This window comes from Astatotilapia calliptera, chromosome 11, assembly GCF_900246225.1.
Source record: "Astatotilapia calliptera chromosome 11, fAstCal1.2, whole genome shotgun sequence".
Classification (NCBI taxonomy): Eukaryota; Metazoa; Chordata; class Actinopteri; order Cichliformes; family Cichlidae; genus Astatotilapia; species Astatotilapia calliptera.
This window is the reverse complement of record NC_039312.1, coordinates 24,660,351-24,678,428: the sequence shown is the minus strand read 5'-3', so window position 1 is coordinate 24,678,428 and position 18,078 is coordinate 24,660,351. Positions and strand designations below refer to the sequence as shown.

General features: G+C 40.9%; 1 protein-coding gene across 4 annotated transcripts in view; it reads left to right on the top strand.

The window, feature by feature from the left end:
• cadm4 (cell adhesion molecule 4) overlaps positions 1–18,078 on the top strand; it is a 155,559-nt gene that overhangs the window by 118,798 nt on the left and 18,683 nt on the right. For all 4 annotated transcript variants that reach the window (XM_026185324.1, XM_026185327.1, XM_026185323.1 and 1 more), the window contains exons 2-5: positions 3,239–3,385; positions 9,816–10,103; positions 12,793–12,954; positions 15,324–15,414. In XM_026185324.1, coding sequence (XP_026041109.1) covers positions 3,239–3,385; positions 9,816–10,103; positions 12,793–12,954; positions 15,324–15,414 — 688 coding nt within the window. The remainder of the gene's footprint in view (positions 1–3,238; positions 3,386–9,815; positions 10,104–12,792; positions 12,955–15,323; positions 15,415–18,078) is intronic.

Below are 18,078 nucleotides of genomic sequence, written 5' to 3'. Positions count from 1 at the left end.
TGAGACAGTTTCTAGAATTTACCGTGACCAAGGGTGAGCCAGCAGTCCACCTGGCTGCCTCCCAAATCCCCTTCTTTTAGCTCTCTACACCTCCTTTCATCCCCTCACACTGTCCCACTACCCACCGGCTCCCTTGGCTAATAACTCACCCTATTGTGGGACCATTAGGACGGGTCCCTTGTCTTATGAATTTGCCTGCCTATTATTTATTTATTTGTTTATGTATTTTGAAATGATGGCCCTTCTTGGATGTCTCCTGCCATAGTAAATAAGGGCTTCTATTTTCTTTTCCAGGGCTGTGACAGCGGGGGCAGTGGCATGGGAAATGATAGGAATTTCACTGCTATAAAATACTGCCCCCGCTTGGTTGGAGAGAGAAGTGATTGTTTTTGCTCCCCATCCAGTTTTATTTATCCACTGCCATAACCGTCAGTGCACTACCATGATATCGATTGCACTCGCCATTCTCTCTTAATACGAGTCGACGCTTGTGGAGTATTTTATTATGGGCACAGATTTTAATGGGGCCGAGATTAATACCTCTGTCACAGAGGTTGATTCCCTCCCCCTCCTTCTCATTCCCTCTGTGGATTGTACCATGCTGGTGATCAGAGGCACAGGCTCATGGCCTTGATGTGAATGGCAGCCTATAAAACCTACAGTCAAACTAAAGTGCTGTACCCAGCTGCGTTACGAGCGGGAGTTGAAGAATATGCGTCATCTCTCGCATATTTCGTCCAGCCCCCACCAGCTGCATTATTATACCCGAACCATCACTTCCTAACTCCCTGCTATCATTTCCTGGTTAGAGCCCTCATTCCCCGCCATCTCTATATCCCTCTGCTCTTTCGTTCTCTTTGCTGAGATTGATCATACACCAGCATGCAGCAGGTGTTTCTGGGTGGCATCTCTCAGAAAGCAACTGCGGATGTCAGTCATCACTGATGCATAAGCCACTAATGAGTTTTAATTTTTATTTTTCTTTCCCGCTTTTCTTTGTGCTTTACCGCCATCCCACCACAGCTAATTTTCTTTGAAGAGGTGACAGCTGTCAGGAGAAGTGGGTGTACAAATGGACAGCTAATTAGTTTCTCTGGCCTCAGCCCAGAAGCAAACTTTTGACCACTTTCTGTCTTGCTCTTAAGGGCACGCTTTCTGTTGGTTCCGATGGGTCACTAGTCACGCGCAGACCCGGCACTGTTTTTGTCAGGATGCGCAGCAGCGCTTTTGCAATTACATCTGTTTAAGACAATGGTGGCCAAGCCCAGTTTCTATGGTGATGAGTAATAACAGCCATTAGAAAAATAATTGGGATGGCAGTGGCAGGCCCTGATGGCCCCCGATATGAATCACAATATTGATGCAGAGAATGAGAGCAATAATGACTACAATTAGTGGTAATTGTCAAGATTTTTTTCTCCATTCCATAAAGTATTAGAGTCTCCTTTGTCTTTATTCCCCCTTGGTTTCTTTCTGACTTCAGTTCAATATCCATTGTGTCTCTGTGTTTCCCCTGACGTGATGAATGTGTAGGCTTTGAGTATTTCATTAAAAAAGATTATAATCAAAGGGGGATTAGATTTGGATGAAGTTCCAGGGATCAGATGATGTCAAAGTAGCTTAATTGCAATATGTTAACACCTGCATATGCACAGCCAGTGCACACACAGACATGCATGCAAAACGTGCTCAGGACACACACTCTGTTGCAGATATAGACATTTATTTTGGCCCAAAGCAGTCAAGTCAGCAACTCCTACTACAGCAGCTGCCGTCTGTTTGTCTCACAACATTTCTTGCTTTCTGAAGGTGTTTTACAACGCTCAGAGACACTGCTAGACACAGCGGTGAAATATATATAACATTGCCGTCTTTATCAGTTCTTCTCATTGCCTGCTTCATCACTGTGTTTCAATATTGGTGTCGTTCTTCCTCTAAATCCTCCCCGCAGCCAACACATTGCCAGGGAGAGAGGGAATGCAAATGGAGATGCAAATTGGTAAATACTAGTTTTGGAGGCCCAGCAAGCTGGTACTCTCTTCAAGGCAATCACATTCCACTCCTGGCTGGAACCATATGACTAATTGCTCCGCAAATCATTTGAATTCAAACGACGGCTCTCAGTGTCCATTGTGCTCAGCGGGAGGTGTGACTCAGCCGAGTCGTGTCAACAGCCTGACCCACAAACATGGAGGGTGCAACAATCAGAGCATAATCAACCTCCTCATTACTGACTCTTGAGCTGTCAGCAACATCAAAGAGGCTCCCTGCTATTTCTCAGCCCCCTTGTCTAAAAATATTGAGTTGGAGGAGCCAGACAAGTTTGTTTGAAAGACTATGTAAGACAGTTTTTGGGACTGTGAAAGTCACTTTCCGTGCACACGTGCTTGTGTGTCTGTGCTCATTTGTTATTGCGTACTTTTCCAACCACGTGTACATGAAAGTGTCCCTATGAGAACCATTTCATTTGGATAATGGAGTGTAATCAGTGGGTTTAGAATGCACCTGGTAGAGAAATGGCATTAAGAATGTGTGAAGTCCAATTAAAGCTCCCATCCTGGTTTCATAGCTCGGCACTTTGGCCAATTACAGACTTGTACAATAATGCTGCTGCAACTTAAACTGTTCATATACACACAAGTAGTGACAGGGCAGCAGTGTGGTCATCTGTTTGAATGAATTTAAGTTGTGTGCACATGTGTTTGGCTGTATGCCACCAGGTTTGTGCTTATGCATGGCCATTCAAGCATGTATCTAAAGCCCAAGAGACAAACAGCCACTTAAAGATGTAAGCGTTATCTGTTCAAATGTGTTTGTTGATGCATTCTGTTAGACTAGCCCAAAGCAATGTGGATGTTGTATGTGTGTTTGTGCATGTAAAGAAACGAATAGCAGTAATTATAATCATCCATCTTATTATCGTATGAATGCAGTGCTCGAGAACCTCCTTTTACCTGTTGAGTCCTTCGGTGGCTTCTCTTTTGCTCTCAATCGCTTTATCACTTTATCTCTTTCTCTTTTTTCCCTCCTCTTCAACATTTATTTCATTATTGTGTCTGTGTGATGAATAGCAAGCAAATGAATCATCCTTTAAGTACTATATTTTAAAAGATTCAACCTCAAGAGAATTGAACAACTCTCTATTCCCTCAATCTGTTTTCTTTTCTTTTCCCCTTCTTTCTTCTGGATTGTCCAACCTCTGTATCACTATGTTTACGTCTCTCTTTCTCTCCCTCAGCCCATTGTCAGGCAGTGCAAGCAGAGAATGTAACAGTCTTGGAGGGGGGTACGGCTCAGATCTCCTGCCGCCTGCAGAACTACGATGGATCAATCGTGGTCATCCAGAATCCCCGCCGCCAGACTCTCTTCTTCAACGGCACGCGAGGTGTGTATCTGCGTGCACGCTGGTCTCTGCAGACAAACCTAATTTATCCTTGTCTATGTATTTGCCTTTGGTGACATTTAAAGCGAGCCTTTTAGACACATTAGCAGTGACTCACCAACACTTTCATTTTACATTTTTCTTCTCGCAAATGTCCTCATTTTCCCTTTGAAGTGATTTCACATTAGAAAGTCAGCTAACCACCACGTGAAATTAGGAGATGGGTTTACTGTGTGCCCTAACAGTGTGACTACTTATCTGTTTTAAAAGCACAGTTCGAAGCTTTCTGCATAATCTGCTGTTAACCCCAGTGATGAGATCAGAACTTATTAAAGTCCTCATTAGAGCATGGCCTTGACAATCACATGTTTTTTTAAATACAGCTTTATGGCAAATTATCATTGTAACCAATATTTTAATGAAAGCAGAATTCACTGAGGGCCTCGGGGCAGGCAAACTCTACCTGTTTTTTTTTCTTACTAATTAAGGGCAGAAGTTGCTACCTTAGCCAGATTTGCAGCAGAAATGCTGCTAGGAAACCTCTGAGCAAAAGAACAGCGATCAAGGATATTAAACATTGCTTTGAATTTTGTGTGTAGCAGCTTAATTGAACCAAAAAATGTGTTATTTATGCACTACATAATCTATGTGATAAGACATTAGTTTGGGCTTAAGGCTACAGTTTCATACTGTGGCTTGTAAATGTTCACAGTAAAGGGGAGGATGGTGTATGTGTTTAGTTCAGGCATATAAGACACCAGTAGCCTGGTCTCCTCCGAGCTGAGCCCCTTTCCTTCAAGTCAAACGCGAACAAGTTCTCAAGGAGAAAAAAAACAAGCACAAAAAACATAGACACTGATCAGTAAAGAGGAAAATATCTGTTTAACTCCCTTATTTAGTGAGCTGGATTTAATATTAAAACCAAACAAACTTTGAAAACAAAATCCTATTAACCAGCTAATCAGCTAGCTGCTGCAATCTCTCTGTAACGAAGGGCCAGCACAATTGTGTTCACAGTTGCTTGGTTTTGAGCATACATGATATTATTATGCACAGGAGTCTCCACACTGCCACCACCGCCGCCCCCGCCAAAATCACATCAAAAGCACAGTCTGCAACAAGCGTAAAAATCATCTCTATCTGTTTGGAAGAGCAGCCAACTAGAAAACCCCAAATCCCCCAGCAAAATCACTTGCTCATCTTTCATCCAAGGAGCTTTCTATTGTGAAAACTTCTCAACAGTGTCTACTTTATTGAAGATCTACATACCAAGATCCAATTCTTTCCTTCAAGTGGCAGAACACTCGTCTCTATAGTGCCTAGCTACTCCAAGAAATATGTTTTGATTACTTGTTATTTGGAAAAGGATTTTTTCGCTGCTGTAATTGCGTGACAGGTGATAAGACAGATAATCTGTTTGCTGAGCTAACTTCATTCAAGCTGCTCTTGATGACTGTTTCTGAGCGCCTGAGTATCGTACACATTAGCATTTTAATTCCAATCTGCAACTCTTGCTAAGTCAATAATTCTGAATTCTTATCTGAGCATCTTAAAATTTGACTTTTACAAAACATTGTGTTTGTGCATTAGACAGTCTAAGGTCCTAATAGTTATTTTAATGCCACTGGCAGTTTCACGCAGCTTTAAAGGTTTAATAGTTTGTTTTTCAGTGTGCAGTAAGTAGGTAGAAATTGTAAAATGCTAAAAGGAGCTTAATGTCAAAATAATGAACGGCCAATAGATCAAGAGCTGATTTTCTTGGTGAGGTGGTACAAGGTGCAATGCTCAGACTTTTTAAAACCCTTTGCTTTTGACCACAGTAAAAAGGAGACTCTTATACCTCAAAGTTGTAATTGCAGTCATCTAGTGTGATATTTATATATGTGAAAATTTGCACTTGAACACATTTTCAACTTTCTAATCATTAAAACCTGCAGTTCTTGTAATTACATTGATCCGACAATCAACACTCCCACACTCCCCACAGGAACAGTCTGCAAAATAGCAGTCAATGAAAGTTTTCTGAACAGAATGCAAAGATGAGAGAAAAATCAGTAAAAACAAAAATCAGTTGCAGGCGTAGTTTCACTGTTCACAGGTGCAGCACTCCAGTGCTTTTGTTCCATACACTTAGCCTTCACTTGTTAGTCACCTCGATCACGGAGCGGACGTAATTGGGTAGTTGAGGTTGCTGCTTTGGGAAACCTTCTCCCCCCAATTCTATCAGATCAGCACGCTGCCGGTAAGTTCCATTAAGTATTTAAACAGAGTCGCTCCGTCTGCTCTCCCACGAGGCTTGGACTTGCACCCTTTGGAAAGCATGATGAGGCCTAATCAAAACGAGGAAGAAGAAGCGGTTTGAAGGCTCAAATGAAAGAGAAAATGAGAAAGAAAGAAAAGAGTGAGGGAAATGAGAAAAGGTGCTGAGGGTTAAGAAAAACACAGCCACAGAGAGAATAAGGAAAGGGAGGATCAGTTGCTGAAGAAAGACACCGCATTAGGAAGTGCTCCAAAGTCTAGCAAAGCTATAAAGCATTGATGGCTTCCCATAACTAATTTGGCTCCTGTAAGAACAAAAAAAGCCTCATTGTGGACACTTTCTGGGAGTGTAAATTGCACCTCACTCTGGCTCTCGCCACCTCCACCATTTCTTCCATCACTTCCACTCTATTCCCCATCTGCCACCCAGATTACAGGCTAAGAAACTAAGACCTTTCTCTGCTGATGTATTCCACACTAGCTGCCCAAACAGAGCTGCTGCACTAAGTGCAGTGAATTAGACTGCCCGTTTTGCTAGTGAGCAAGTAGTCAGGGGTGTTTTTTATGAGATTGTGGGGACAGAGAGCTATAATAGAGCAGTAGAACTAACTAAATGGACCCTTTCTCCGTAGTTGTCCATATCTCTCTTTCTCATCTTATTGCCAACTCTCCTCAGCATGCAAATGAGATAGGACAATCATGGTGAACTTGGACTTGAACAGAAGTCTGACATTTAGTTGCCATTTAGTGCAGAGAGGGGGAAAAAGATTTACCTGTCTGCAGGGAATGGCTCTCTAACAATGCTCTCATTGCCATCCGATGGAGGGGAAATTTTAGGGGTGGGGTGGACAGATTAGTGTGGTGTACCTCCAAGAAAAGTGGACTAACTCCATTGCCCCAGGCTGCTCTCTTAGTCTCCTGTGGATTTCTGTCTTTATATTATTTTTCCCTGCCTGCTGCATTATGTAGTCTATTTTTCTCGTTTTTCTACATCCCTATTTGCTCACTCTCGCTCACACACACACAAGCATGCACACACTCCCGCAAAGCTAATATCTATACCGTAGTGTCTGTTCTGTGTTGTAAATTGTCCTGCGAGATGGCCAGGCCAAATCCAACACAAAGGAAAGAAGAGAGGGACAGAATAAAATAGAGATGGAGCATGAGGGAGGTTTCACAGCCAAGTCAATACAAAGTGAGTCTCAAAGGTATTTATGAGAATCTATGGACATGAAACTACTGTCAACCACAGACTGTTATTGGTGTTATTTGTCATTATCAGCATTTTTCTCCCTATTGATTGTACTCTTTCTTTGCTAACAAAGGAAAAGTTGTTACATCTTCATTACTCCTCATCCCTCATGTCACTGTCCTTTCTTATTTTTCTCCTTTTTGGATTATATGGTTAGTAATTGTAGCTTATTGGTCTGAGATTCGGGATTGGCTTTAAAATTGTTGCCTTTGATGCCTTTTGTTATTTTCTATTGTTTGACCTACACAGTATGTTATACACAACTGTAGTATTCAGCACGTATCTCTGACTCAAAAGTTTGTGCCTCTGAATTTAATATCTTTCCAAAAATGAAATAAATGGCGTGTTTCAGTTCTTCAGAGAAAGTAAAAACAATAATGATTAAAATCTAATAAGACAAACAATAAAAATGCCAGATGCTAATTAAGCATGGGCTTAGAGAGGAAAAAGCATGCACTTACAAAGAGAGCGAATGAATGCATTCTAGTTAACCAAAGTCCAATCATTGCTTGGGGAAATGAACGACACTCTCCCTCTAAACTGGAAATGAGTGAACCAAGACATCTGTTATGTTGTATCAATGTGCAGCCTGGAGCTGCTCCACCGAGACTGACTTTGCAAAACTGTTTATGAACTTTTCTATATCAAACCAAGCTTTGGATTTAACAGCACTATCAATTCCCGAGCGGCAAATCAACAGGGGTGCTGTCGCAGCCACAGTTTCTCCCATGTTTTGTCATTTTTTTTCCTCTGCAAAGCTGTTCATGGGAGTGACATCGCAAACAGAGGGGGAAGACTCTTGTTTCAGAGTTGGTGAGATATAACTGACTGTTTGCTGTTACAGCGCAAACTATCATGAGGCCACGAAGCAACTGATTCCAATGATCAAAATGTCATGTACCTCTATTGAAGCAGCCTTTAGTTCTCTTGTGCTGTTTGACAGATACTTTCAAAATACTGCAAACAAAATGTAAATGCACTGAATTTTCAAAGATGCACAAAAAAAAAGCAAATCCTGTTATTTGCAAAGTACTTTCAACCAGACTTGGCCAATTTGATTCAACTAGAGTCATATCAGAAGTCCACCCCAACCTGTAACTTTGGACCTATAATTTTAATCTTAGCTGTAATAAAAATACATGCAGTTCCAGCAACCTGTTCTTGCTTGGTTAGTAACAGGCTGCCTCAATGGCCCTCCAACTACTCGTCCTAATTGCTTTTATTTTGCATTGCTGTACAGGTTCATCCTAGCCTGTCTCAAGACCTCTGAATCTCTGCCCACATAGAAGATACGTGTAGAGTTCCTGAACTGATGGTTATTTCTTGAGCAAAAGTAATGTCCTTTATCTGTGCTGACCCCTCACTTCAAAAAATAACAGAAAGTTACCCCAAAACTTGCATCAAGGTTAGATAAGACTGAAAATAAGCAGGTTGTTATGTTGTTCGCCATGTCTGACTGAACACTTGCCTGACCACCTGAGGCTTACAGAAGCAGACGAGGCGAAGATCCTCAAAAGCACTGTCACTGCACAAAAGTCCTGTCAAAAGAATTCTTTCGCTTTAAGCGCAGTTTATGTTGCAATTTCATTCAGTCTGGTTCTCATTGCAAAAACCTGCATTTTGCTGAATAAAAGTCCAGCCGACTCCAAGTTTGTCTGTAGTCTTTTAGTGCGTTTTCTATTTAACTTGTTTTTATACTCTACCCAGTATATTTCACAGACAATCACAGTGCTTTTTGCTTCACCACATCTCCCTGACACCTTTGGTTGCTTATTTTTCAAGTTACGATTTTACCATATTTAGTGTATGAAGAGGTTTTTTGTGTTTTTCAAGATATTAGGCAAAATTGTTTATACACACTGAATGAAGAAAGTATGGAGCTTTTCATTGATCTAGTGTTTCCTTTCAAGCAGCCAATTATCTAAATCTCTTTAATTTAGATATTTAATAGCTTTGGAAGGTTGATTGTGGCCAGATTGTGGCCATTTAAGCTACCCATCACCAGACCCGTTTATTGATTTAGCCAAGTCTACACCGAGCTCTTTTACCTGTTGCGCAACCTTTCAGAAGTCAAATGTCTTTTCAGGTTTTATCAGCTGTCCCGATCACAACAAAGTAGCCAATCAAAGTAGAATACAGGATCCTAATAACTGACCAGTTGGGACTACCTTGTCACCAACTGATTAGCTCCCTCTTGTGGAGAATTTGCATCCTGCAGAATAAATTACCTTTTGTGGGGACTAGATGTCAGCTTCCTGATACGCTTTTAAAAACGTAAAATTGATAGATTTACCAAGATGAAAGCCTGCCAAGTAAAATGTATGAAAACAGAAAATTTGTAAAATATGGCATCCTTAGCAGTCATAGCTTGTGTGTCTGCGTGAATGTAAAAAGATCTACATACGTTTTTTGGGTTTAATTAATAATGACACAGTGGGTAGATTTCAAATAAATGCTTTACATTATAACTAGCAGTGGCTCCATATTAGTGTAGTGGATTGCACATTTGCTTAACAAGCGTAAGATTGCCTGATTCTGCCTGACTTGGGAGGAGACACAAATCCCTTTGTGTCAAGAAGAAAACCTGCCAAAGAAAACCTGCAGTGCTTCCTGTTGTGGTGATCCCACATGACTAAGGGAGCAGCCAAAAGTAGCTTTGTTTCTTATTTCATTATAAATTGTAACTGTCTTTTTTTTTATATTTGTTTGCTGACTATTGAACTCACCACCCATCATCTTGTTCTTGAGTTCCTCACCAATTCCATATTTTTGTTCCATGTCATTTTCATCACCCCTCCCTTTCTTTCCCACCTTTTCACGGTCCTCTTCTCCGTATCCTCAACAATGCCAACTCATGCGGTTTCACTTCCGCGCCACCCTCTTCCCTCTCCTACTCTCTTCTTTGTCTTTGCCCAATTCCAGCCTTGAAGGACGACCGTTTCCAGATGGTGCTCTTCACGCAACGGCTGGTTCGCATCACACTGACCAACGTTAGCGTGTCCGATGAGGGCGGATACTTCTGCCAGCTCTACACGGATTCCACGCACCACCAGGTGGCGACACTCTCGGTCTTGGTTCCCCCAGAGACACCCACAGTGGAGGTGAAGCAGGAGGCTGTGGAGGGCGGTGAGGCGGAACTCACCTGTGTGTCACCACGCAGCAAGCCGGCCGCCACCCTGCGATGGATGCGTAAAGGACGGGAGATAGCAGGTACATGGCTGACAGATGGACTGATGAATGCTCAAATGATTGTTTGAGATAAATGAGGGAGTTAATTGGGTAATAAAGGGCAGGTGAAGTAGAATGGTTGGGTGATATCACAGATTGAGTGCTGAATAAAAGAATGAGTGATTGATCGGTTGATTGGGGACTAGCAGATGGATGTGTTGATAGAAGCAGGTAAAAGAATAGGTGAATGATAAGTGAGCAGGGAAATGTGCATCTGGGCTGTGGGGCTGCCATGTTTTTTTCTCTCCAAACCACTTTCTACATTTTGATCCACTTTTTTTGTGCAATATTTATAGGCAACACTAAAGTTCCAACTGATTAACAGCACTTCTTTTGAGACTGGAACAGTAGTATTCCTTCTATTTCAAGTTAATTGAAGAAGTAAATCTGTGTTCATTAAATCAACATCAGCTAAATAATGTAACACTTTTGCCTCTCCGTGTCCACTACAGTGAACATCTTTTCATTCTGAAAACATATACATAGACTTTGTCTGTTCTCTCAAGCTAATCTCTCATGAAAATTAATTTCAGTTGAATTTATTTGCACGTAATCTGACAAGCACACTATTATATTAAACTGCCAGAAGCCTCGCGCACTCCTGATTTTCTTCTTTTCCCATGCTATCTCTTTTACAGCTTCGTGAAGACAGTTTTTAATTCAACATCTTCTGACTTTCCCTACTTCTTTGCTGCTGATAAATCTATGAGCCATCCATCAGTCAGATACCCTGATCTATCCTTCGTCTCTAACTCTCTGTCTCCTTTGGGTTCCCTCAGTTAAAGGAGCACTTTGCTCAATAATACATCTGGGAAATATCTTTCCATGGCCCTTCAACCTATTTAACCCCTGAGAAATCATTTTTGTTTGTTTTTACACCCACCCATTTTTTTTTATTAATTTTCTGTTAAATCAGCATTTGTGTTTGATTTAAATTGCTCAAAAACTTTATTAGTTGACTGAGCAACAACAAAACAGCTCTTGGGGACTAAGTCATGCAAAGCATTTCTGACTGAGGCTCATTGTTATTATTTTTATTCGGTTTTATCTCCAGTTTTTAATAAATGCAGACGGTATTGTTCAAAAGTACAAACTGGTGTCAGATGTGTTTTGTATTGTTATTAATTCATTCATTTATCTGTAACTTCAGATAGCTCTGCACGGACCAGATTAAATAAAGCGCGATAATCTGTTGTCAGCAGCTTATTGGACATGCACCGAGCAGCGTTTTGCCCTTTTAAACTTCATGTCAGCTGTCATCTCTTTTACCTTCTATTTTTGTCTGACACCGGGTGTCTCTTTCATCCAGTCTCTTCTCTTTTTCTCTGTCAGAACGCACCTGTCACCGTCATTCTGTGTTTTTTCTCCATGTCCTTATGCTTAACTTCTTCACCTTCTTTTAAAGCAGTCTCTTTTTTCCTTTAAGTTTCACTGCTGACAAAGACGTGAGGCTCCTCGGCGTAGTTGTTGGCTACACAACATTTTAAGAGTCCAAGAGACAGACAGGGACTGTCCTTTTACCTCAGTTGTCTTATCTTGTTTCCTAATGCTTCTCTCTCCTCTCTTCTCTTCCCTTCTTTTCTCTCGCCTCTTCTCTTCCACCCATCTCTTTTGGCCCTGAGTTAAACGAACTGTGACACCAAAGGTTAGAAGCAGATCCCAACAGATATCAGAAGTACTCTTTAATTAAGACGCTATCTTCCCGCCGCACCCTTATTCTTGCTCATCTGCACACGCTGGCATCCTCTCAGGCCTCGATTAAGCTCACTTTCATTTTCTTGCCAGCAATAATTGAAAATTCAGTGCAATATAAGTATATTGTATTCTGCCTAAACAAGCACAAACTCCCAATACGTGACCATGTCAAGTCCCGTTAGTTTGCTGCCACTATTCCTCCTCCCTCCGTCTGTCTCTCCTCCTCCTCTCTTCTTGCATCTTTCTTCCACTCTGCATCTGCCTCGCGCTGTTATCATCCTCTTTCATGTCTGCCCCCACCACCCCACCCCTCTCACACACACACAGACACACACACACGCATCAATCATGCTTGTTTTGCTGCCCTCGTTCTCTCTCTGTGCGTCCCTCTCTCCTTTCCTTTTATTCTCTCACCCTGTTCCTTTGACGTCCTTCTCTCTCTCCATGTCTGGCTCAGTTAAAATCTCAATTGGGTTATGCATATTTTCTCTTTTATCCTTCTCTCTCCTCTATCTCTCTCTCTCTTTCTTTCGCTCGCACACAGACAAAACATTCAGTTGATTTACTATCGGAAAACAAACTGTGCTGCTGCTCATAATTGCCATGAAATATAGATGCAAATTGCTTTCTATTCTCTCTATCTCTTCTTTGCTCCCTCACCACTCATCCTCCCCTTTACAGGTACCTGGTGATGCTCTAAAAAGCTCATTCATCAATCCCTCACTTCTTACTCTCTTTCTGCTCAGTTTTTCTATCCCCTTTGGTTTCTCATCAAAAAAAAGAAAGCGAAATCCCTTCTTCTCCTCCATCTCGCCTTCTCCCTGCAGCTCACAGTCCCCTAACATAGGTGTGATGTCTCAGCAGGGAGAAAGTAAGAACAGGCATATTTTGGCTGCTAAAATGTTTCTTGGCCACCTCACCGGTATTATTTACTTCCATTATTTCAATCCCCCCTGCTTCCCCTGCCTGTCTCCAGGTGTGGTATCCCTGCAGGACAATGGGAAGACATTCAGTGTGTCCAGCACCATCCGCATCCCGGTAGAAAGGAAAGACGATGGGGCAGCTCTGAGTTGTGAGGCATTCCACCCTGCACTTAATGGGCAGAAGAGGATTCGGCATTATCGCCTGGATGTCTATTGTAAGTCCCTTCTCTTCTTTTGTGTGTGTGTGTGTGTGTGTGCCTCCAAACAATTTCTATCCATCTTTCAGACAAATTAAGTAACATAATGTTCATTGCCAAATATTTCAAAACAAACATTATTTCATCTGTATTGCTGTCACTGAAATTGCTACTTCAGGCCTCTTCATTATAGTGTTTTACTTTAATGCCAGCAATAATTTTGTCAGGTTAGCAGCCTCATTTTTCAAACGGTGATATCTCATTTTAGAATGATCCTCTTTTATACACCGTCCAGGATTTTAACAGTGATATTCAGAACTGCCCTGTATGAGACCTGCACTCATTAAAACCTAATACATACAAATCTTGTCATGCAGGGAGCTGCCAGAGATAGGAACACGGCCAGGTTAGGCTCCTGGCCTGTTGTTTAAACAGCTAAACAACATCAAGTGAAAGAAATGTGGAGTATATTAGTATGTGAAACAATCCCTGCCCTACGTTGACTTTGTCTTTTTGTTGCTGGTGTCTTTGCACAAGTTTGTGTGCACTAAATTGTAATGTCCTCTTAGAGGAGGCAAAGCGGGAAAACTACTGAAAGAGATAACTCCCTGGGTTTTTGTATTATATATTTTATGCCACACTAAATTGTCAGCATTTGTTTTGTTCTTTTTGAAGTCTGTTTCAGTAGAATCAGTGTATAAAATGAGAAAATCAGATGTAAGCTTGTCAAGTTTTTGATGTTTGTTTTTGATGTGAGGAGGAACAAATATTTGCTTTCAGCTCAGTGTTTTGATTTGAAGATATTAATTTGTACTACTGTGTTTGCATGCTGCCTAAGTGAAGCCAAAAACTGAAATGGACTGGAAGATTAAAATTTAGAAAAAAAGAAGGCACTTTTTGGAAAATACAGGGAAATGCGTCTCAGTAACAAAATCCAGAAGTGACAGAGACTAATCAAAAGCAGCGTGCTAGCAGGACCGAAACAAGGGACACTCAAATATACAGGATGTGGTTCTGTTAACCTAACCACCGGAGCTGATTGCAGCCACTCAGGCAAAAGACAATGCTTCTGATCCCACCAGAGTACACTTTGGAAAAATTCCCAAAATTACTCTCCCCTCAGAATTTCTACTTTTTCATGGAAGTCACGTCAAGCAGCGCAGAGCAGATGAGGAGGGCAGGAAGTTAGACATGGGGACGGGATAGAGAATCTGGTCAGTTTTCAGAATATAAGAACCCATGCAGACTAAACGCTCCATTTCTGAAATGCTACTGGTGCGCCTTGAAGTCTTGTGATAATGGAGCAAAAGTGTGTCAGAGGCAAGACATCAAAGACATGTACCACATGTATTTCAGGGGTCAGGAAAAGGGAACAACAACATAACAAAGTCTGTGGGGAAAACGCACAAGCTATACACACCAGGGAAAAGGCTAATAAGACAGGTGACAAGACACAGAAAATACTACACAGGGACAGAACAAAACAAAAAACATGTTCCAGCACAGAAATCGTGGCACATTTTTATTTTATTTTTTTTTATTATTTTTTTTAGAAAAACAAAGATTGTGCAAAGTTCATTTTGTTTAGTTTTTTCATGTGGATCCCTATTTCCTTCCATACTGGAATTGTCTTGTGGGCAGCAATTGATAAAAGGCATTATTATAGCAGATAAACTGTGATGAGAATACAAGATAAAAGTGCATACAGTGTGGTCTCTCTTCTCCCCCAATATTAATCTGATGAATTTCAGCAGTCAACCATATTCAGTAACTCCATTAGTTCTATCTTCACTGTTCCTGACAGCTTGATGTGATTGCTTGATCCAACAATATATCATTTTGAATAGTCAAACATTTCCCAGGCATATGTAAATATTTATAGATGTGGATGATTCATATTTGGCGAATATGTTTACATCGGCCTTGTGAGTTCAATTAATTTGCCACTCCTATATTAATGTTTGTTGATAGATCAGACTGGTGAGCTATCAACAAACATTAACATCTCTGCCTGGATGCTCCTCCAGCCAGAAAACTGGCAATAATGACCAACCGCGGGTGTGGATTTGGCTCCTGATTGTTCTGTTACTGAAGCAAGTGCACTACAGCAGCTGCTGGAGCGGTGGGCTGCTTATGATAACAGGTGTCTAAACCATAGGATTGTCGCACGGTTGCCTTGGAAACAGATGTCAAAGACAATTTTCCTTCCATGTTCTAACTTTTCCCTTTCTGTTACCTGTCTTTTGTTTCGGATTCTTTTTTTCTTTCTTGATTTTTTTTCCTGTTCCTGTCTGATTCTTGCATCATTCGGATCGAGAAATGTTTTTTCTGTTTTTTTCTCTGAAATGCTTACTCATGTCACCCTCCTCCTTTCTGCTTTTCTACAGTTGCACCTACAGTTCGAATTGTTCCTCCTGCTGGCATTTTGCGAGAGGGCGACTCGCTCACCCTCACCTGCTCTGTCACTGGGAATCCTCTGTAAGTCTATTTGTATATGTATGTGTGGTAAACAGCTTGGCATTGGTGCGCTTTACATTAAGAATGTGCTGCTTTTGTCTTGCTTTCCACATTATTTACCAGGACACATTACGAAGATAACACATTCATGACAAATGAATTTAGCTTTACTTTTCACAAGATATGTAAAAGTTCTGTTTGCCATCTGGTTTCAGGCGCTACTTGTGAAAGTGTTGCAGGCTGTCATAAGAGAGAGATTTTTCCATAATTTTTAAAATGAATTCCAGATGAAGTAATCATAAATTATAAATTGTTTGCCTCGACAAAGCAAAGGGTTTTGACAAATTAGTTTAAGGGTACGCAAACATCGTTTGACTGACAAGGGCGTGCAGGAGTTTGCAGAGTTCAGTATCAATCCTTACAAATAGAAAATTTAGCAAAATTGAATCGTGTCTAACACAGTTTTGTGGAATTGTTTTGAGCTGCTGCTACAAGAATGACATTTCATTTCTAATATTGCTAAAGATTTGTAAGGCTTGACTTTATCTCTGCCAATCTGTTAGCAGAACTCTGTTTTACACATTTACCCAGACCATTAATTATAGATCATAATTAAATCCCACCAGCTAAATATAGAACGAGCTGGAATTGAATAACAAGCAACCCTAAAGAACTGCAAAAGAGCTGAAGTTACTGCGCCCCAGTAACACTAGAGTTAAATGTATTTGTTTGTTTACTGGTTTTCTTTTAATATGTTTCAAAGAACAAAAATATGTGAAAAAATCTATCAGAGTAAACTTAAATTTTGATTTGTTGAAGGTTCAGAGAAAGTGTTAGCTGTCAACAATGTCAACAATGAAGTGATAAGGGGTGCTACCAAAACCTTTTTGCCATTTATGGGCTATAGAGGTAAATTGGGTGCAGTAGGTGATCTGTGACTATCCAACAGAGAGCGTCTCTGAAATATATTACTGTTTATTTTCCAAGTAATTACTATCCACTTTCGTTTAAAGAAAAATCTCCTTCTTAATTGCTATTGTGGAAACATCCTTGAATAACTTCTACCTGCTCCAGTGGAGCTTTTCACAACAGAAAACAGGTTTTCCTGGGCAGCTCCTAAATGTGTGAGTATAAAGCAATTATCACAGAAGGGAGAACATGTGTGCTTAACCAACATTACTGGTTCTAAAGGAAGAAGAAAATCAGCGAGACCTTGGGCACTCTTAACCAGAAAGCTACAACAGATTCATTGTTTTTGTCTAATACTTTTTTCACATTCGTCTCTTTCTATATAATTTCTCACTGTGATCCTTCATTTCCAGGATTCTACTTCAGAAACTGAGTGCAATTATCAAGTACTTTTAATTTCAGCCATCTTTTTTGTGTCTGTGAAATTACTATATTGCATAGACTTATCTTTGTATTTGTTGTACGTTCTTGGTACTGTGCTCAGAAATCTAAATATCAATACTTATTATTGAAAATATTGGGAAATGGACTTGAAATATGAGCTGTAAGCCATATTTATCTTCTATTACACGTGTAAATGTACAATATTAAACCACGTAATATATTTCTTGTTATGTAAGGACACGTGAACGTAGCAGTGTTCTTCTGACTTTGATGAAAAGCAGAAGAGTGGTTTCACCCGACATTTACCGTTTGACAGATGGATAAAAACCTGATCCATATTTTATTGCATGAAGGACAAAGAGAAGAGGCGCTTTAGACTGTGTCTGATAGGATATTGGAAGTGTGTAAGGGGATACAAAAAAATTCTGTCTAAATGTGGACATGGTATGCACTGTGTGTGAGGTTACCCAAACCCAATCAGCAGTCAACAATTTTAAGATCCGACCTTGAAATGAAGCCTTTTTCTAGAGTGTTGGCAGCCCTTTGGGCACTTTCTAGAAGGGTATTGGGGCCTAAGCTCTTAAACCCTCCCCTAGATTGTCTGTCTGTCTGTGGGCATTGGGTCCGCTAAAGCTCCCTAGTAAAGCCCATTGCAGCTAAAGTGTGTGCATGTGTGTTTTTGTGTGTGTCAGTGTGATGAATTTAGTGAAATCCCACAGTTAGGACTGGCTGAGAAGTGTATTGGCTATAGCCCCACTAAAGCTTTGTAACGGCTGGTTGGGGACACTGTGTATGCGTGTGTGTATGTGACAGTGAGGGATGGGACTTCAGGCAGCACTGGACTATGACCCTCATCTCATGCTGGACTGCACACCCATAGACACACACACAGACACACACACAGTCACACACACATTACAGTACCCTTGTCACCCTCGTGCTTGCTCCCTGGCCCTGTTAACTGCCTGTTAAGCATTAATTACTAATTATATGTCACTTCCTTGTGGCGAAGGGTACACTCACTGTCTGTCTGTTACTAGGCGGGGCGATTAAGGCAGACAATGTCTTTTCATTTAGCTTGATAGCCTGATTATTTGTGTGTTATCTTTGTAAGGGATTACTCAGAGTAAGAGTGCAAGTTTGCTGTTGCAAGAGAGGAAAAACTGGAGATTTTGTTTTAAAACATCAGTGTGGAAAGGGAGAAACTGTGTATATGCATCTATGCTGAACCAAGAAGGTGGTTTAATTAGACTTCCTAAGGGATTAGATCCCAGATGAGTCAGGATTGTAATCTGGCCAGGGTGGCAAGAGCCATGAAACCCTGCCAGACAC